General features: G+C 36.6%; 2 protein-coding genes across 2 annotated transcripts; one reads left to right on the top strand and one right to left on the bottom strand.

The window, feature by feature from the left end:
• Nucleotides 1-963: 963 nt before the first annotated feature.
• Nucleotides 964-8,913, top strand: rab38b (RAB38b, member of RAS oncogene family). The gene is made up of 3 exons (XM_028031079.1): nucleotides 964-1,390; nucleotides 3,518-3,795; nucleotides 6,079-8,913. The coding sequence occupies exons 1-3, from the start codon at nucleotides 1,162-1,164 to the stop codon at nucleotides 6,226-6,228; spliced, it is 657 nt and encodes a 218-aa protein (XP_027886880.1). The 5' UTR covers nucleotides 964-1,161; the 3' UTR covers nucleotides 6,229-8,913.
• A 1,975-nt stretch (nucleotides 8,914-10,888) lies between these two features.
• LOC114152917 (transcription regulator protein BACH2-like) lies at nucleotides 10,889-19,780 on the bottom strand. The gene is made up of 5 exons (XM_028031078.1): nucleotides 19,606-19,780; nucleotides 19,241-19,489; nucleotides 15,235-16,701; nucleotides 13,965-14,171; nucleotides 10,889-13,877 (listed from the first exon to the last, which is right to left on the bottom strand). The coding sequence occupies exons 2-5, from the start codon at nucleotides 19,487-19,489 to the stop codon at nucleotides 13,593-13,595; spliced, it is 2,208 nt and encodes a 735-aa protein (XP_027886879.1). The 5' UTR covers nucleotides 19,606-19,780; the 3' UTR covers nucleotides 10,889-13,592.
• Nucleotides 19,781-21,152: the final 1,372 nt, after the last annotated feature.

The raw sequence follows: 21,152 nt of genomic DNA on the forward strand, positions 1-21,152 counted from the left end.
ACTGACTTTGTGACTCAATGTTTTTGATATAAATGTCATTTGAATGGGTCGGTGTCATGTAAAATTGACTTTTTAAACCTTTATATCTTTTTATATTATTCTGTCAACAAAACCATGGCATGAGTGAAAGCGATTCTTTCATGCTTGTTTGAGAAATACTTGAAACTCTCATAGCAGCCATTCAGAGAGCATAAAGTGCTTGCTCTCACCAAACACCACCTATTGTGCAAAAGTCCTCCTTGCAGCTGCAGTCTTCAGCTAAGCTTCCACTTCACGGAACCTCCCCCCCCACCACCACCACCACAACTCCTCCAGCTCAGCTCCACCAGATTGGTAGCAGTAATTACCAAACACCTGTTGGAATTGCATGTCTGCACAGCTTACAATTCAAAACACTTTTCAGTCCTACGCTCCTTAGAACTGTTGTAAGCAGCATCATGGCATTGTTGTTGTGACAGGCTTAAGGTCGAGTGTTGAAAAAAGTGTCTTCTTAAAGAGACAAAAGCCAATTTCAAGATATGACATATACTGCATTTTTTAAAACTGAAGGTAACATATTTCCATGATGACTTTATAAAAAGGCAGTATCTGCCTAAAAAAATACATATTACCATTCTTTTAAAGTCCATATTAAGGGCGTGAGAAGGGAATAGCACCATCAGGATCCTGCCCTGGGTGTCATTCATGAAAGAGCCGCCACTGCATTTGCCTCAGAAATAAAATATTAAGTAGATCCTGTTTAAATAATTCTTCTTCAGATTGAGATTTCTTTCGAAATGAATGTTGTACTTTATTTATATAAAAAATGTTCACAATAATTATGCTGAATTATTTCATTAAATTGTTTTATTCAGAGCTAAAACATAGATAACGTGGCAAAGCAGCAGTCATATTAGGAAGTAACATGACGTTGCTCAGAAGTTGAAAAAAGTAAATATTGCGACTGAACGGATGAAAACCCCGCCTTCAGCTGTCAGGGTGCACAGCACTTCTCTTTAGGGTGGCCAGGCCAGGTCACAAGTTTCCAAGAACGGCCCCTGAGCAATCTCACACTCGCGACATGGAGGGCGGTTCCTAAACCCGGGAGACGGAGGCTCGAAACGCAGTTTAACCGTGTCAAAGTTCCTGGGAGCTGCCGCCCTGTGAGACCCAACAGGTGGAATGACGAACCATACCCTGCAACCCAACGGCATGCAGAATCTCCGGAAGGAGCACTTGTACAAGGTGCTGGTCATCGGAGACCTCGGAGTCGGGAAGACCTCCATCATCAGGCGTTACGTTCACCAGACCTTCTCTAGTAACTACAGGGCCACGATCGGAGTGGATTTCGCCTTGAAGGTCTTGAACTGGGACTCTGAGACTGTCCGGCTTCAGCTGTGGGACATTGCAGGTGGGACAATTTAAGAAGCCGATTTTATTTGCGGAAAAAAAGTACTGCAATGACAGCAGGTCGAGCATGTGCAGAAAACTAGTAGTGGTGGACGTGTATTCCACGCCTTTTATGGTCTGACTGCAGGGCTTTTGTCATTTTAAAATGTGTAAGAATAGGGAAACTTTGAAACATAAAAATGTTTAGAAATGCCATATCATTTCCTGGAGTGAAGCTGATAATTTGGGTAGATAACGCTTATCTTCAAACTTACAGTGATCAGCCTTGTTAAGTTATGAAAGACAACCTAAATAAGCCCAGTCATGAGGGAGCTGTTTGTAAAGTACACCAGCACATTGTTTCCTAATCATTTTTTAGGTATGATGTTACATCATGTGATCAGGTCCATGTGAGGGAGATTTAAAGGCAAGTCACAGGAATGTCATTCTAGCCTAAATAAAACAACAATAGATCCTCCCATAGTCACACACACTAGCAAACATACACGTGTAGACAATGAATTACTTTACAAGTTAAATTTAAGTCACATTTACAGTGCATTGAAAAAGTATTCACACCCTTTGAACATTATTGCTCTTTGTAATGTTACATGTGTTTCACCGGACTTTTATGTTGCACACAAAGTAATACATCATTTTAAAGTGAAAGGAAAATGTTTTTAGAGATTTTGAAAAGGTTTCACAAATAAAAATCTGAATAGCATTTTTTTTATGTCTCCAACCTCCTTTACTCTGTTCCCTGTTAATAAAGTCAATTGCAACTGAGAAGTTTGTTACAGAATATTGTGAACAAACAGCATCATGAAGGCCAAGGAACACATCAGACAAGGCAATGAAATTAATTTTGTACACATTGAATATCTCCCTGATGTTTAATGCACCATCAGAATACTGAAAGAGGATGGCACAACTGCAAACCATCTACCAGACAGGCCAGTCATAAAACACTAATTAGAAAAGCTGCCAAGAAGTCCATTTGAGCTCTGGAGGAAAGCCATGAGAAGTCCCAAAGTTTGCCATATTTCACAAAGGGAGTACTATGTCAAACTGAGACTCAGATTGAACATTTTGATCTCACTACAAAACCATGTGGTTTGGTAACAATTCTGACTGCATAACCATGTTAGCGCTGAAATAGAGTAATTCATTTCAGGAATATTTTATTAATCCTCCAGGCTGTGTGCATACTCCTCCTTTAGAGGAAACAGGGAAGCTGGTCAAAGTTGTTGGAAAGATTGCTGGAGCTGCAGGGTAGTTTTAGAAGAAAACCTGTGAGAGTCTGCAAAACACTTCAGAGTGAGGAAGAGGTTCACCTTCCAACTTCAATATGACACTTGGTTTTAATTTTAAAGGATAGGAAGTCAATTTCAAGGAATTGTATTCTAACTCTTAGAACAGTATGAATACCTGAGACAAGCCTTTTTTAGTCAACATAGATATGTTTTATAGAATCAGTTTTGTAGTATTCAGGTCATGCAAAGCAGAAACTTGCATCATCAAATGACTGTGTGTCAAGTGATTTGTACGATGGCAGTGTGTGTCTAAGACTGCTGTCATGCCACTGCAGACAGCATTTCCTTATGACTAAAACAATTTCTTGGATGAAAGGAGGAAGTTGTTCCTCCACTGACAGTTAGATTTAAGTTTCTTCCTGTTCGTGATGGCAACAAATTGCCATCTTGCAATGCTTAAAGTACTATCTCCTCTCTTCTTTATATTTCTGTGGAGGTTTCCAGTTATCAGCAAGATGGATACACACTTAAAAACCTCTGCTGCAGATTAAATATTCACATTAATGAGGTAGACACTAAGGGAAACTATACATCTCAATACTTTTAGAAAATATTGATAATAAAGTTATATACTACCTACAGACAAATATCATTGTTTATTCTGAGCAGGAACAAATAGTTGCATTGGCAGTTTAATTGCAACGTGATGGTAAGGCTACAGGAATGTGTTGTTTCATTGGAATACAGGCCCAGCTGACTGCTGTCTTGTTTCCAGCTGCCTTAGATATACTTCTGGGAAAAAATTCAGAAAAACAATGAAAACGTCTCATCATCGGGATGCTCTGGAATGCTGCAGTCCTAAAGCATGACTCTGACTGTGCATGTGCTCGTCACAGGTCAGGAACGATTTGGGAACATGACGCGGGTGTACTACCGCGAAGCCATGGGCGCCTTCATTGTGTTCGATGTGACACGGCCAACCACCTTTGAGGCCGTCATTAAGTGGAAGGAAGACCTGGATTCGAAAGTAATGTTGGCTAATGGACAGAGGATTGCTACCGTGCTTCTGGCTAATAAGTGTGATCAGGGCAGGGAACTGAGCAACAATGGCATCAAAATGGATCAGTTCTGCAAAGACCATGGCTTTGTTGGTTGGTTTGAGACGTCAGCAAAGGTGAGACTTGGGAATATTTAAGGTTTTCTGTTTCAGTATGTGGGTCTTGGCATTTGTTGTAAAATCAGAGGATGGATCCATCTCCAATTCAACTCAGTCTCAAATTTGGAAGTTTAGTTTCACGTAACGATCCATTCATGAACCACATATACAGGATTTTTTTTTTACACATAAATCTATGTGAGAGATCATCTTGCACTTCAGAAGCCATTACCTGGTGATCTTCAGTGAACCATTCAATAAGCCTGTTGCAATCTGTGGTCCATTATAAAAGCATTCATTCTTCTATGAACTATTTTTTTCCATGTTAGAACCAAAAGTTTCAATGTAATTTCTTACTTTCTAAAGTTGCAAATAAGACGTCATACGATGCATCAAATGATCTGAAAAGCTGTGTCTTATCAAAAAATGCTAAACTTGAAGCATAGCAAAAATAGGCAGAATCAGGATCTTGTCATTGTTACGAGATTCAATCTGGCTTACAAGTAAGAATATTGTAGAAATGTGAAAACAGGACCTGATTCCAGATTCTTTATCCAATTAATTGGTGCTATTGAATTAGATTGCAGATTATATCACAAAGCACACACAGTTTTTTTTTTTTTTTGGAAGAAAAATCTTCTTCTTGCTGTTCTGTCTGTAACCTTCATGAGGACAGTATTAAACCGATTGCCTGCATGTTGTTGCTATTTCTTTGAGTTTATTATTTCAAATAACTGTTTGAAAGGTGAAATGCATGGTTGTTAAAAATTAATTGGAAATAAACAACTTTCAAATAATTTTGCGACAAACCTGATCAAATAATAAATCTTAATTATTGTGAGGCTTGAATTAGAAAAGTCAGCTTGGTTTGAAAATAAAATGTATGTGAAAAAGTTTCTTTAGAGACTTCTGTTTTTACTTTTGTCACATTTACATGTTTTGGAGTAAACGTAAATGACACCTTTATCAGGTAATGATTTAATTTATTAGGTGAATAACTATCCAACTCTGTCTGGGACTGTATAAAAAATGATTGCCCCTAAACATAGTAACTGATTTTGGGAACCTTACCTGCAACAACTGCACTGTCAACCATTTGCAATAATTAGCGATGATTCTTTTACAATACTATGACACCCCTCTTCCTTGTTGGACCAGTTTATTGGCATTCATTGGATGGTTTTGAGCATCAACAACCTGTTTAGTGTCACGCCAAAACATCTTAGTCAGATTTACAGCAGGACTGTTGACTAAGCCACTCCAAAACCTTTATTTTATTTTTAGAGCCATTCAGAAATGGACTGACTGGTGTTTTTAGTCCTTAGGATTAAGAAGCCAGAGAGCCTGTAGAGAACCCACATATGTAAACTCCATGCAAAAAAAAAAATCCAGGGTGCGACTTTAAACCAAGACATTCTTGCTACAAGGCAACAGTGCTTCCAACTGCACCACTGTGCAGCTGAAAGTTGAATTATTTGATTCAAAAACATTTTCTTGCTTTGTACTTAAGATTTCACACAGTTACCAAACTTAACTGATGAAACAAAAATGTGGATTTTCTTCACCTGATGATTCACTGAAGTAACACATAAAATATGTAAAATATGTTTTCTCTTTAGGCCAGTAAAATTGCAAGGGAATGAAACGTCTTAGTTATACATAAAATGTACATGGATCCTATCCTGATATAGTTCAAGCTGTGTATGTTGACTTGCTTGGCAAGTCTTTGTTCAATAATTTCAGTTTTATTTTGAGAAATCCAAATGTACTTCAGTACTTTCACATTTCTTTAAATACAAGTAGTGTTGTACTGATTCTCACAGCCTCTGTTGACACTGACATGTCGGAGCGTGCCATCTATCTTTTGCCACTAAGACTCAACATTCTCAAAGGGTGTAGTTCCTATAATGAGTCTGTTCGGCCAAAAGAAATGCACAGCATTGCAGCAACATTTTAAATGAATTTGTTTCAAACTAATAGAGGTTTTCATGAGGTGTACATTGATAAAAAGTACTTTCACATCTCTCTGTTATAAACTTGGTACCACAGTTTGCATTACCTTCATTGTGATCGATGAAGGTAATGATCTCCAGCTGTCAACGGGTGAGAGGCGGGTTACACCCTGGACAGGTCGCCAGTCCATCACAGATATTGAACACATTACAAAGTTTATTTTTATTATGTACAGTGAAGTCTTACTGGCCTTTCAAATAAATGAATTTGTACAGTATACATAATGACAAAAAAGTAGTTCCATTACTGTTCTGTCAATTTTTAACATACCATATCACTCCGTTTTAGGACAATCTCAATATCAGCGACGCTGCAAACTTCCTGGTCAAGCACATAATGGCCACTGAGAATGACATCCTAAAGTCTGTGGTGCCAGACACCATCTCCCCGCAGATGGACTCCAGCAGACAGATGAGCTGCTCTGGATGCTTCAAATAATCAAGTAATGGAAGGAAGGAAAAAAGGATGAATGAACATGTGAGAACAGAGAAAGGACAGGGCGTTAAAGGAAATCCTACACAGTGTGCAGAATGGAGCAGTACGAAGTCTGTACGCCATGAACTCGAACATTTATTTGTTTCTAGTGACCAAAGCTAACCTTTCTTTTTTTAGAGTGCCTCTGATTTGTGGTCAAAATGCATTTCTGGAGATTTCTGGTAACACCACAGTCTAAACTATTTGAATAATACTACAGTAAGTATATGCAAGAGTAAGTAACAGGTATATTCCTTTTATGAAGATTATCTTCTTTCTTCTCACATAACTTCCTCGCATTAATGAGCAAAGCGATTTAACTGACCCAACTAAGCGTAGGTGCAGAGAATTCAACATTTACATGGACTTATTGATGGATTTGCAGTGTTTTGGTCAAAATAACTCATTACTTCTCTGTTTGCTTTAAAAGCTGTTGGATGTTGTACTCTTGGAGACTATGGGTTTCCTTAATGTTATTCTAACAAGGCATAGAGAGGGCTGTGCACCACTGTGAGTGAAGCACACGAGGTAACTCTGTTCATCTGCACATATTTTTATTATGATTTTAAGTTATTTACTGAGTGCTTTTGTGAATATTTTAAGGTGCATGTTGAGTTTGAAAATACAACCACCAGCGGACCGTTTAAGAATTATTTAAGTTTGGACTATAAGTAAGAACACAGTGTTATTTATAGTAACAGTGTGGTTAGATTGTGCCAATGTGAATTGATAAACATCCTTGAGTTAAGGGTGCTGTAACAGTAAGAGGTTGGTGTGACTTTTCAGACATAATGATTACCATTTTTTATCAGAGCTGAATAAAAATGTGTGTGTCGTAGGTTTGCAAAACACATGAAGTTTTTTAATCTTAATGTTGTAAACTGAACACACTTCAATTCGTCCACCAAAACCTCAGTATCCATGGTAACAGGAATCTTTTTATGGGGTTTGCTCTACCATCTATGTAGAGCTGTGTCTCGCTGTGCTGTGCACACAAACACACACTAAAGAACACACAAAGACGCTGCATGTCCTCTCTCCTACTCAGTGGCTTTGTTGTTGTTTCACTGTTTTTTTCCCCATGCCTTCCTTTTTGAATTTAAAGGTTATTTCTGCTTGTCAGAGTACTGCTATTACTGGTCAGCTGAGTGTTCTGCACAAAGCCAACATTAGCCTTTTACTTCTAACCATTAGACTCTAAGCTGGTGTCAAGTCTACATCAATCAACGTCTGACCAAAATAAAAACTATACACCATAATTGCTGGCATGCCTTTTAAGATGTGTACAAAGTGTTAAGCTATGTTCATCTTTATTCACAGTACTACGGTGACATACTGAGATATTTAACAAAATTTTAGTGTGCAATTTGATTTTATTTATTAAAATGCTAAATTAAGAAATAGCTGTTTTTAAGCAAAGCACAAGAGTCATATTAGTTTTCTCCTACAGCATCCAGAAAGAGTGATCTTTGAGCATTCCTCTTTCTAGAATCTTTCTGGTTGATCCAGAGTTCTGGTTCCTTACTTATGGATGTTTCTTTTAATCTCTTCCCACAAAAAAGGGTTGATTTTAAACCATTTCTGTAGTGCTTTGGACATAATGTTTTAGACCTTAATCCTTTTTAGTTTAGTTTAACAACATTTTTCTTCTGAGTGGTCCGACTTGAGTCTGATCGACAGTGTGTGGGCGAGGCTGAAGATTAGAGTCACAGCAAGACTTGGATCTCATTAACAAATATAAGTTATCAAAAACATGTTTGCTTTTTGTTTTTTAATCCAAACTGATTTTTCTCTTTCAAAATTGATGTTGCAGTTGGATTGTTTGATTTGAGAGATGACTACTAAGAGGTTTTAGTTAAATAAATTTCTTTTTTAACGACTTCACCACCTTAACACCGCTTTACATTATGAAACTTTTTATGCTGCTTTTTATTGCAATAATTTGAAATTAATACCTAATTAGAGAAAATTTGGGGACTAATTTTGAGTGTCTTCTTGAAGCCATTTCCTGCCATGCTTGAATGCAACATTATCTTATGTTTCTCACTTTAACATGTGGATAAGAGTAATTAACCTCTGTTTCACATTATGTCCATACTCCCTGTTTAATTATATGTTCTTATTTAAACATTGCATGACACTGTGATCTAGTTAAACTGTTAGAGATTACCAAAAATGATTATTTAAGGAGATTGATTTTTGTTTTCTCCCACTAACATCCATCTTTAATGTGTATGTATTCACATTAAAGGTTGAGTTTTTTTAATTGTCAGCGTAAGATACAGCAGTATTTTTAAGTTGCTATCCTTGTTTGTGGAATTATCCTAATTCCACAAATTATCCTAATTCCACAAATTATCCGACATTCCATCGGATTCTAGGAATCTGGAATGTCGGATTCCTCAAATCCAACATTTCTTGAATGTCGGATTCAAGGAATCCCTTCCACAGGGAAGTTTAACAAGATGAAGGTGTGTGACTCATGTGACCTCATGTGATATCAGTATAATGTCATATTATATAAAGCACAGGATATTGAGAAAATCTTTTTGTTTCTTGGTTTAAAGGACATAAGAAACACAATTTTTGAGTTTGTACTTATTTATTGTGCTATTAACAAGATGGTAAAATAAACCAGTTTCACACATACCTTGTGTTTGCTCTTTATCAGATACATTCTCATGAAAAAACAGTCTTTTAATATTATTTAACCGTTAGCCTGGGACAAACTGTTTTTACTGAAGCAGAGGATTGCAAATCACTTTAAGGGTCAGTGAAAAAGTTACCAGGTTTTATTTGTTTAGGCTGAAAAATGTGTGTGTTTGTATGCTTCTGTTCAGAAGCATCCAGGACTCTCAGGTCCCTCATTAATCGGACACATGACTGGATTATTCTCCGCATGAGCGATTAGATTTGGTCATCTGCTTTTGGCTCCAGTTAATGCTACCCTTCTAGAATGTGTAATTGAGGCCTGTGGATGCAATGAATGGTCCGAAACGAAGAAAAGATATCAATTCCATATTTTTCAGTGTAGTCTTCTTTATTTAGTCATGTAAAATTAAGGGTCAGGATGTTTGGTAGTTTGGTAGAATAAGATTAGCTGTTTTCTCATGCTGTTCTTGACACGGGACCATCGTTCCATTCTCTCTCTTTTTTTAATCTGTTCTGCCTGACTCTTGATGTGTTTTCAAGGCTGTGTTCAAATGCACAGTCTATTTGGAAAGTTAGCACTGACTTTCCAAATAGACTAGAAGAAGGTATAAATAGAAGATATAAAGATAAGGATATCTTTATATCTTATAAAGATATAAAGCTTTGTAAGGTTTATATCATATAAAGCTTTTTTTCCAGGAGAAAGACAAACAATAACAGTTAAATGAAGCCATAAAATTTAAATTTTAAAATCTATTTTAAATTAGCACTGGGATCAAATTCTAAAAATATGGCCTGTTACTTTGACAACAGGCGGCACAGATTTAGCCAGTCTTTGTTGGGATTATGCACCCAATATATCCTGCGATCTGTGGTTCTCACGATTTGCCACTTACACCAAATGCTCATTGAAGCAGAAAAAAAAACAGAGCTGGAAATAGATGTTGTGAAGCAGAAATGTCTGATTAGGATGTAAAAGGAAGGTCTCCAGATTAACCAAGCCTAAACACAGCAAATACATACAATTCAATCAACTCCTTATATTAAAAAAAGAAGAAAAAACAACCTTTAGATTCTAAAAGTTTTTTTGGAATTATGTCCACATTCAATCAACCCAGTTTTTTTTTATCTTCATATTAGCTAAAAGAGCTCCAACAAAATTATGGGATTGATGTGTTTACTGATTATTTGTGTTGTCCTTCCTTCTAAGGAAGTTAACCTTGTTTTAACTTCCAGTATTTGTTCATATAGAGCCATCTATTGTCAAGTTCAAGAAATTGCAGGTTTTTAGTCACTTTTCCGGAAAAGATTAAAATATACCAGAATTGCGTGTCCTGATTAGATTTTATGTTGGGGAAAATCTTCAGATTAAGAGATATTTAATTTAGAAAAACGGAAATAAAAAATATATATACTTTGTTGGGTATCATTTCATAAAGAGAAGTTAAGTTACTGGAGATAAAGTATATCTTCAACTTAGTCCCACGTTTTGTGAAAGAAAATACTATTCCTACTCATAGTCGACTTGCAGAATTGGACCTTCTGATCTCACTTTCACTTCCACTGATAACAACGTGTGAGAGTGAAAAGCGTTTTTCTGAATAACAAAAGGTTTCATAGTCTTTTGGAGAGTATCAGTCTATGTTTTCACACGTTTCTGCTAATAAAATAAATATACAGAGAAACACACAGGGGGGAGTGATTAATTTAAAAAAAGTGATTAAAAGGGTTATTTACTAAACACAGCATACTTTTATAGGCAATTAAAGTACAAGAGAAAATGTGCAATAGTGTGACTAAGGTATGAGATTTAACAGAGATGTATTGTAGCTGAAGACACAAATTTAATCACAATGAATTTGTCAATATTGAAAAATGAGCCCTCTCCAGAAATAAAATAATCACCTTTACCACTTACACTAAGCACAGATGGATTTTTTATATGAAGAAAATAAACAAAATTACCATTAAGTATTTTATCAAAATAATTTTTTATATATTTCAACTGAGAATGCCAAGGTACAAAAGAGAGACACAGTAATACAAGAGCTGGAGGTCCTTTCGGTTAACATAATATGGTAAACTTTAGTAATGATGTATAGCCACTAGAGGGCAGTCAGTACCACACTGATTAAGAAGTAGTGTAAGAGTTCAAGTTTCTATTATGAAATATATTCATTCACCACATATTTTAATATATACATAGCTGAAATAAAAACATGCGCATAATGATTAAGTAAATCAAAGCGGACCACAGCTGGTTCAAAACATGATTCATTTTAAATATAATAGCATAAGAAAGTATCAAGAAAATCTTACTTAAGTACATGAAAAGCCACTGTAGATGAGAAGTATATAACTACAATAAATGTAATAGCTAACCTAAAAGCCACAGATAAAGAATCAGGAAAGGGATCAGGAAAATAACTTAAATCTAATTGTGCTACATCATCAGTAAGTTCTGTATAATTTGTTAACTTGACCTTTGTCAGTGATTTAGATAATGGTGTTTAAGATAATAAGTAACAAGCCAAACATTCAACTATAGCAGGATGTGCTTCAAGACAGAACAAGGAAACAAAATGTTCTTTAAAGTTATTTATAGTACTACATAGAAAAATGGGGATGGCTTTTCTACTAAAACCTCCTAATGAATCAAAACGTTGGCCAGGTGTAAAGCCTCGCATTTTGGAAAGATACCAAAGCGTTTTCTTTAAATAGTTTAAAAAAAAATCTTACAGTTAAATGAGGCTAGATTTATGTTGCTAGGTTTTTAACGAGCAATGACACATCCGTGGTTCCTACAAGATCTTTGTCACTGTGGTCGACCGAGGGAAAGAGACCACAAGGACTGCAAGTAAAATGAGAGCCAAACTGTTGAAAAGCTAAACATAGCACACTGTGCCAATGCATAGACTTTGGGATTAGTTACAGTAATTTGCAGAAATCCTCAGTCATTTATCATTTCTTTATGGCTTACTTCTAAACAGCCACATTTTTTCTAAATATGTTTGTGGAAAAATTAACATTAGTTTTTAATCCTATCTGGATATTTAAAAGCTTTTCTTGGCATGCTGACTGCATGATTGTTCTTTGTAATCCAGTACATGACCATTTTTCAAAGCAATGTTTTGTAAATGGTTCTTGTCTGCATTTTGGTCTGATCATGTGGTGGTTCTTGCATAAACCCTAGGCAAACCCTTTATTCCACTACGTTGGCAGTATGGTGGACAATGACCATTCAAGTCAGCAAGTCCATACTATAGATAACTACAGGGATGAATTTAAGGTGGTTGTGATCCTCAAGTAAAATAAAACAATAAAAACACTTTAATTTAGAACCAAATAATAAGCTTGCAATCAAAAACCAGCTTTAGCGCTGTTAGCTACTCACATTAGTCAGCAACATTTTCTTACAATGTGCACAAAAAAGGGGAGTGTTCTCCATTCCCACTAGCTGATCATAAAAATAAATTGTAGAAAGGTTGTTTGGGGACAACTAAACGATTTGTTTTGCTCTTTTGGCATTATTATGAGAAAGACATTCAATCTTTGTAAAGAACTGCTTCAACCCATAAATCACTTAAGGGCAAAATAACCCAGTTTTTTTGTTACCCGTAACAAACCACCAGAGCAAAGGAATATTTTGGGATCTGTGTCACAAACCCAGAATTTACCATTGTTTCCATCAGACTTGTAAAAAATACCAAAGATAGTGCAATATTTCTTTACATCAAAAACATTTGCATCATTATCTGAAATCTTAAGCAGATGCATCAACTGAAGAAAAATATGTGTAGATTCATTACTTTTAAAGAGATAAAATTCTTTCGGAAAATAAGCAACAAGATAATACAATGTCGATAGCAATAATAATGATATTCTCTATTTGATTTAAAGATTTGTGGGCTTTTTTTTTTTTTATTCATCCTAAACATATCCACTATTTCTTTGTGAGCACACAAGGACAAGCCATAAATGGTAATTTTTAGGTTTACAAAGTTTACAGAAATAATTATTCTTTTAAAGGATAAAAAAAAAGGTTTGCCTCTTGAGGGCAAACTATTAAAAAAATATCATTTACACCTGAAAACTGCTGGATGTTTTCTGATTCTTAACTGTCATTAATGTACAATTTGCAATGTCAGTATAAGTTCTTGCATGAATGATGCCCTGAGTGCTGAATCAAAATCAAACTATCTATAATCACTATAGAACAACTGAGTCCAGATTTGGATTGAGTAAATAGGTTTCATGCTTATAATTATCAAACTGCATTTTAAAGAATTTAATGAAAAATAATATAAAACATGTTCATCCAGAAATTTACAAATTACTTTTTTGAAGCACTTATGTCAGAGTGGCTCCCTGGACAGTGAGTAAAATACTGTAATGCTGTAAAAAACTGGTGGCAAATAACATTGTGGATTTTGGAATATAAATAAAATAACTCAATGTCACCATTCAAAATATATTTGAGTTAAAAAGAGAATACAATAAGCAATAAATGAAAAGAATCTACTGATCACAGCAATTACACTGTCTGCAATCTCTGTACATTTCTGTCCTTTGGTCACCGTGCATGATAATGTCCTAGCGAATGCAAAAGAATACTGTACAGCTTAATGAACATCATACGTAGTCTGTGGCACTGTGAGTTTGCTTCAGCTTTTCTGTCATGTGCTTGTATCTGTGTGTGGATTAAGTGTATCTTCCTGGGATGCCGCATTTTTTGGATGAAGTGATGATCCGTGTTGTGACAGAAGCTCATCTATCTGAGGAACCCATGAGGATAGAGGGCAGTCTGAAGAGGTGCAACTGGCTAACACCTGCAGCTGTTCTGGTTGTAGTCTTGCTTCACTGCAGACCCTCCGACACAAAGCCTTTACAGTGTGACATGTTTCCATTTTCCTCTGGGTCAGTCGGCTCCTCTCCAAGATCAGTTTCTCCCTCTCTGTCTTCTGCAGCAAACATGTAGAGAAAGCACAACCTGATTGACAAACATCTGATGAAAAATAAGAACATTCAAAGAAAAAAGACTGCCTTACCAGTTTGTTAATTTCACACTGTAGACTATATATGCAGTCCAGCTTTCTTTTGCGGCAACGCTGAGCTGCAAGGCGGTTTTTGCTGCGGCGTCTAATATCATGGACAAACTCTAGTTGTTCTTGGGTAAGAACCTGCTGCTTCAGCAGATGCTGGAAGTCGTTTCGGTTCAGATTCACAATCCAATCCACAGAGAATGGCAACTGCACCTGAGAAAACCCAGTGAAAATGAAGGTTATGCACAAAACATATGTGTAAATAAAGGTGTGTCTTTAAAGACATTTATTCTCCTTGATGCTAATGTCTTGTATGTCCATGTAAAACTTTCTGTAAATGCAAAAACAAGAATGGGAAATTGAGTTTGCGTTGCTACATTTTTTCCAAGCCGGTAAATATTACACCTAGAAATCTGCTGAGGTAAGCATGCACCAGGAAATATATCACCATCAGATTCATTAAGCAGCATAAATCTTGTGAAGCATTATCTGGCATTAAGAATTTATATACATTACCCCTGGGAAGAACTTAGCCTTATCTGCACACCCCTTATTTGTATTTCTCACCCAATCGTCTAAGCAACCTCAGAAACTTCTGAAAGCTATGAAATGACCTCAGTTTGATGCTCAGTGAAAAGGCTAAGCTGTGAATTTTGGCTGTATTGGACTCTGAACCTGACAACCTGCTCAAACACACACACACACACACACACACACACACACCCCTACATACATCTTGTCTACTGGGTGAATAATTAACTTGACAACATAGCATATCTGCTTTACATGAATGCAGATGCTTGTTTGTTTATGACAAGGTGACCCTGACTGTCTTATCTTAGAAAATATGATGACAAAAGTAGACTATGGGGGTTTTTTTTAAGGTAAAGCCAAAACCTTTAAGTATTTTATGGAAAGTGTATTCATGGAACAGCACACAGTAGTGTATAATTGTAAAATGGAAAAGATTTGAAACATGTTTTTTAAATTTTTGCTTTAAAAGTTAAGTATGCTTTAGAGTGATAGTAGGCTTTGAACACACCATTCATAATTATGGTGATGGCAGAAAAATGCTGAGGAAATGCTTTTTTTCTTAATAAATTGTAATATACATCATCTTTGAAGTGACACATGGTAGTGGCAGCATCATGCTGTAGGAGTGCTGGGTAAAGAAAACATTGTTTTCAACTCAGTCATACAGTACTTTGTCTTGGTGTAAAATATAAAATCCTATGAGATGCATTGAAGCTTGACAATGAAACTGTTCACTGCTCACCTGTAGCGCCCTTTCACTGGTGGAGAACTCACTGTCTCCCTCTGTTTCCGTCTCAGAATCTCCATCCTCCCCTGAGTTTACAGACGACTGATTTGTCCCCTCACTCTCAAACATTGGACAGTTCATTTGGTCAAAATCCTGAAAAAACGGGCACCCAGTTTTGGTGGAACCGAGGTTTGACCACTGTAGAGATGAGCCCTGCACACAGTCTCCACATGCATCTGTGGAACACCCTGCTTCACAGTCCAGGAAATTTTGCTGGTAGACATCTTTACTGAACCTGAATTGCTTGCGGAGGTGATCAGCCGTTTCCTTCTTCACTGTGCTTCTCTCTCTGGAGGTTTCTCTAATGATAGCTGCTCTTTCCATGTTTGACATTTGTGCACTTTTTCTTCCTTGTTGACTGATATCGTCTTGATTTTTTTCCTTGTCTTCTGACATCTCATTTTGTTGGGAAGAGCATGACATTATTGCGCCAGAGACTCTTGATGTTTTACTTTCTGTATTGCTGACAACACACTTTTCATTCCCCATTGACTGAGTAATTGTAGATTCCACACCCAGACACATTAAGGGGCAAAAGGGCAGTGATGATCTCTCGCAGGGGATTGAGCTTGGCTTTGGTGAGAGTGTCTTTATTTTAGTTTTCTCTGAAGAAATGATTTCAGATGAGTACTCCATCTTTTCTTCATGCATCTTAATGTTCTTCTCCTCTACCTTACAACACTGGTTTCCCTCTTCAAATGTACCTTCCTTAGAAATATCAACTACAACTTTATTTTCACAGTTCTCTCTTTTCACATTGTGTTTTTCAGTTTCCCACACTTCTTCTACTTCGGCTTTGCTTTCTATACATGTATTGGAGTTTGGATTTCCAGTGAAATCAACCACGGCTACTTTTTCACAATGTACCTTGTTGGGGCACGACATGCAGGAGAGGGCACAGCCGTTCCTGATCCCTGATATAACTGAATTGAAGGAGCCTTTCTCACTGGCAAACATTCCCTTCTCGCAAGCCAACTGGAACTTGCGATACTTTGGACCCTGTATGATTGGGTCATTTTTGCCTTCAGCTACAGCTCCCAAACTGCGTGTGCTATTTTGACTTCCCATTTTGTTTGTCACTGACTTGTTGCAGTCCCAAGTCACGTCCCGCTTTGGTGATGAGTCAGCAACTGGTTTTACTTCTTTGTCATTCAACAACACGTCATCAGAGTCTGTGGCACTATTTTCTTTTGATAATCGCCTCTTGCATTCCTTCCTACAACAGGTCTTTCGCACAATGGGGGCAGAGCCGTTGCGACTCACAAAGAACTTTGGCAGGAGAAAATCAAAACATGCCTCGTCCAAGTCCCTGAACCCAAGGATCGAGGCTGAGCTTCGTATTTCTAAAACATTGTCTTTTCCAAAGTTGAGTTTGGATGTGTAGGCAAATTGCAGCAGTGGTTCAAAGCCAGTCACTGTCACCTGTAAAAAAATAAGCAAGACACATTAACAACCTCATTTAGAATACAGTAGCTCAAAGTAACATACTTCTTTTTAGAATTTTTATTACTTTTTACTTTATACTTTATAAGTTATTGTTGTGCAGTGACATTGTGTGAAGATAGGTCCACACACTTGTTGTTATTTGATTTAACAATGTCCAAGTGAAAGGAGAAAAATATTGTAAGTTTCTGGTAAGCACATAAAAAGTTAATATATTTCATGCAGTAGATAATTTGCTTGGCCTCTTGGGTTTGAAAGATTTGGTTGACGACTACACCTAATAGCTATCTTGACAGAGCACAAAACCAAAATGGACTTCTGTTGTCTTAAAACAACTCCTGTCTCAAAAACATCAAAAGGATTTATGCAAAAGCAATTTTATAAACTTTTATACTGTGCTCACATTTGCAATGAACAGTTATTTATGCAGAGCTTAGGATATTTACACAAGAACAGCAGGGAGGAGACGGAAGGATATCCCTGTCTAAAACACACACTGGCAACGGAATATGTAAAACATTTCCAGTCAGAGTAACCTTCTGATATGAATGTAAAGTGTCTTAAAAGATGACATATCACAGGGTTTTAAATGAATGCTAATTATTTTTACATTTTTACACTTAATATAAGCTATCTAATATAAATGTTTATAGATATAAACATTACTTTTACTTAAGTACTTTTATGGGGCACACTTAACATGTCCCGTGTTGCAGGTATGAAAATTAATGTAGTATTGCCCCTCCTACAGTCATGTTCCCAACATGTTTGCACTTTTAAATTAAGCATCTCTAAGTAACCAATAAAAACTCAAGAAAATACTTTTAAAGTTTTTTATAAACTGCAATAAAAAAGTAATTTCCAACGATGACTAGTTTAGGACACACTAACATTTACTTTCACTTAAAATAGCTATTACTACATAGGTTAATTACATCAGGTGCATGATGATGTTGATAAGCTAAGTATTTTTGATTAGGTCTGAAATGTTTAAATCTTAGATTTACATATGGTTAGACATTTACACAACTACCCACATGCCCAGTTTTACCTGTATAAGCAAGTTCCTCCATTCTAAAATTGCAGAAAAAAACCCAACCTTCTGGAACAATATTCTATGAATAGAATAATCTAAAGCTAAAGTATCTGGATACCAGGAGAAAAACATTCTCCATAAATAAACAACAGCAAAGCTGAAAGCTTTAAGGCTTGGGGATAGTTTGAGTCAGCAAGACCTGGACAGCTCACCATTACAGGTTCCACAATGAATTATAATGCGTATTTACAACAACCAAAGAAAAGCGTGTGACTGTCTGTAAAAACCACAGCAAAAGCTGAAGCAGAAACGGATCCCGAATCTTGACAGTGACCAAAAGATACCATGAAATCTATTAAAGATTGGCTAAGAATTAAGAAAAAGCAAAGTCCTGGGACAAGTCAAAGTCTATATCACAATCTTTTTGAGATGTTTTAGGGTGACTTGAACTGGGGAGCAGAAATCATCTCAGCTTAAAGTGAAAAGATGAAGAACAGAACATGTCAAAGTGTGAGCATTTCATTTGAAACAGCAGAACATTTCACATGATGCAAATTATTTTACCTCAATTACTCTGCAAATAATCATCAGTATTTGTATAAAAAATCAACAAAGATGTAACAATGACTTAAAGATTGAGAAGATAATGTTTCCCTGGACCTCTTCTCAGTATGTGGAATTGGATTGGAATAGTTTAGTGACATTGTCTAAGTCAGGGGACCCTTCTTTTATTAGCCAATATGGTCAATTTATAAGGAATTATGGAAAATAAAGACAACAAGAAATACACTGTAGATAAGATGACTTTGTAGGAATAACTTAATTTCTAAAGATCATCACTTCAAAAATATTGATATATTTAAACACTAAGATAAAAACAAAGTCAAAGAAATGAATTCTCCAGACATACATTTTATCATATTTATAAAATTGTCTTGGAAACTTTTTGATCCAGCATTCTTTGTGAATTCTATTGAAAAAGCTATGTTGAGTTGATATTACTCCCACACTGCGGAGATAACGTCAGTTACATTTGTTAATTGGAAAAAACAATTTGCAGAATAACAATTAGTCATTCTGTGATTAAAATGATGCATTGAAATTGGTATTGGTTTGCAATGCCAAAAACCTATATGATTGACATTTTTAAATTTAGTGTTTGAAATTGTTTTTTACATTAATTCCATGAGATCAACAAACAAATGATGTGGTAATGTTCAAAATATAACTAAATGTGTTAAGTGAAGTTGTTTTTGATAAGGGTAAGTTTAGTTACTGTCTATTTTACAAGTTGTTCATGAGTCACCATGAGTTCATGAGTCATCAGGGAAAAAAAAAATCCCCTGGACTGGCACTTGAGGAAATAAGGGTTTTAGTTATGTTTCTCACTTCGTTATCAAACAGATTTGTGGTTTCTGAAGCAGAAGAGTTTTTTGTATAACTTTTTTTTCTGTAACATGGCATCCTGAACAGACTTCTCACCTCTTCTGGCAAAGTGATCACTGCTCCGTGTTGAGTGGGGGAAGAGATCTTTTGCAAGAAGTACTCGCTACAGGAAGCGAGCACAGAGCGGTGGGCTCTAAAGCTCTGACCTTCCACCAGCACCGTCACATCACACAACATGTCCCGGCAGCGCTGCTCATTCAAGCGCTGCAGCACCTGGGAGGAATGTACTGTGGACTCGAATGTAAACACAGACGACCGCGGGGTAAGCCCAGCCATCACAGACATCTGTGTGTATACAAAACACACAAGCACACACAGGTTAACCACTCCCGCACTGCTAAAACCATATTTTACACATATGTTATCACTTAATAGAAAAGGAAAAAATAAAATGTGCCTACCGTAGAAAGCTGGCTTTGCTCACCTTTCTTAAGGTGCTAAAGAAAGTTCCAGCAGCCTCATAGACATGAATTTTGGTAGATGGAATGTCGACTAACCAGGCTGTTTCCCAGAACGCCTTATCGCAGCTCAGCTACAAACTAAAAACTGAGCTTGACTCAGTCATATGGCCTGTGAGTGCGTATTTGAGAGGGAGGGAGGGAGAAACACTGGGAGTGTGTGTGTGTAAGTCGGTGTGTGTGTATACGTGTTGTAACCACCATGGGTGTAACAAAGCAGAGCTGACTCATGCACTCCTCCTGATAAAGGATGAGCTAGCACTTTTTGCCCCATTGGATCTGTCTGGTAAACAAACTTTTCTTTGGAAATCCACCCTGAGCACAATAAAGGAGTGTAAGATAAAGGCAGGCAATAAAGTCTGGATTTCAAGAAGATGAAGTAACTTATATCAAACAAAGAATTTTAAGAAAATGTCCTGGAGAAAAACAACAACACACACAATGACTTTCTTCAAGTGATACAGTGAAGCGAAAAAGAATACAGAACTGTTATATTTTACTAAATGTAATATTAGAATGAGATAACCTGGGCAAATTTTTAAAAAATGCAAGTTTTAATTAATTAAAGAAAGAAAGTAATCCAAATCAAATTGTATGTGAAGAACTAGTTACCTCCAAATATAACAGTCGGTTGTGCCACCCTTGGCAGCAACAGCAGACATTGAAAAGGATGTGAGGCTGTTATGTATTTTGAATTTAAAATCAATTTGAATTTGCAATTTGACACCTTGAAATCGGACATCTGTTTCTTTAGGAAGCACCTACTCATTCCAACACTCCTCCGCGTTGGACTGAGAAATAGGTTCTATGATAAGCTCAGCAGGTGTGGAGTTTCACCAGATGTTTGCTAATTGCTGCTGCTAGTTTGATGGAGCTGTGTGGGGAACACTTGGGGAGTGGGGTGATCTGTGAATTGGGAGCTCAGCTGGAGACTGCAGCTGCAAGGAGGAACTTTGAGTGAATTGCTTGGAAATAGAAAGCAGTTTGTCACCCCCGAAATGGTTGTCATGGGAGATTCAAGGATTTCTCAAACATGCATGAAAGAATAGAAGCAAAACTCTAGATGTGTTTTTGATGAGGGACTAACATTATAACATGATATAAAGCTCACAAGCTATTTGTGATAGCTTGCTATCACGCTTTCACATTGCTGTGGAGGACGTTTGGCTCACTCTTTACAGAAAGGTTTAGTTTAACTACAAGGGTGGGTTTTTGAGTTAGTAAGTAAAATTTATTCATATAGCACCTATCACATATATTAAAGTCAAAAGTGCTTCACAATGACACAAACACAAGAACATGAATCGAAATGAGCATGAACCACATGTCTTAGGTTTCAGCAGCCAGACGGTGACTAGTCCTCCCTAAAATCATAATTTTGCTGGCATTGTTCAAATCATTGTCCTGCTACATAACGGATGGATGTGCTTGAGAACAAGGTCATAAGCTCATTACTGGATGTTCTTCACAATTATTTAGCAAAAGTCCCA

The sequence above is a fragment of the Xiphophorus couchianus genome, chromosome 11 (assembly GCF_001444195.1).
Source record: "Xiphophorus couchianus chromosome 11, X_couchianus-1.0, whole genome shotgun sequence".
Lineage (NCBI taxonomy): Eukaryota > Metazoa > Chordata > Actinopteri > Cyprinodontiformes > Poeciliidae > Xiphophorus > Xiphophorus couchianus.

Coding starts and splice junctions, on each gene's coding strand:
- rab38b (XM_028031079.1), top strand. CDS start 1,162: ATGACGAACCATACCCTGCAACCCAACGGCATGCAGAATCTCCGGAAG. Junction 1,391..3,517: donor TCAGCTGTGGGACATTGCAG/GTGGGACAATTT, acceptor TGCTCGTCACAG/GTCAGGAACGATTTGGGAAC. Junction 3,796..6,078: donor GGTTTGAGACGTCAGCAAAG/GTGAGACTTGGG, acceptor ACTCCGTTTTAG/GACAATCTCAATATCAGCGA.
- LOC114152917 (XM_028031078.1), bottom strand. CDS start 19,489: ATGTCTGTGATGGCTGGGCTTACCCCGCGGTCGTCTGTGTTTACATTC. Junction 16,702..19,240: donor TGATCACTTTGCCAGAAGAG/GTGAGAAGTCTG, acceptor ATTTTTTTACAG/GTGACAGTGACTGGCTTTGA. Junction 13,878..13,964: donor AGTGTGAAATTAACAAACTG/GTAAGGCAGTCT, acceptor TGTTTGCTGCAG/AAGACAGAGAGGGAGAAACT.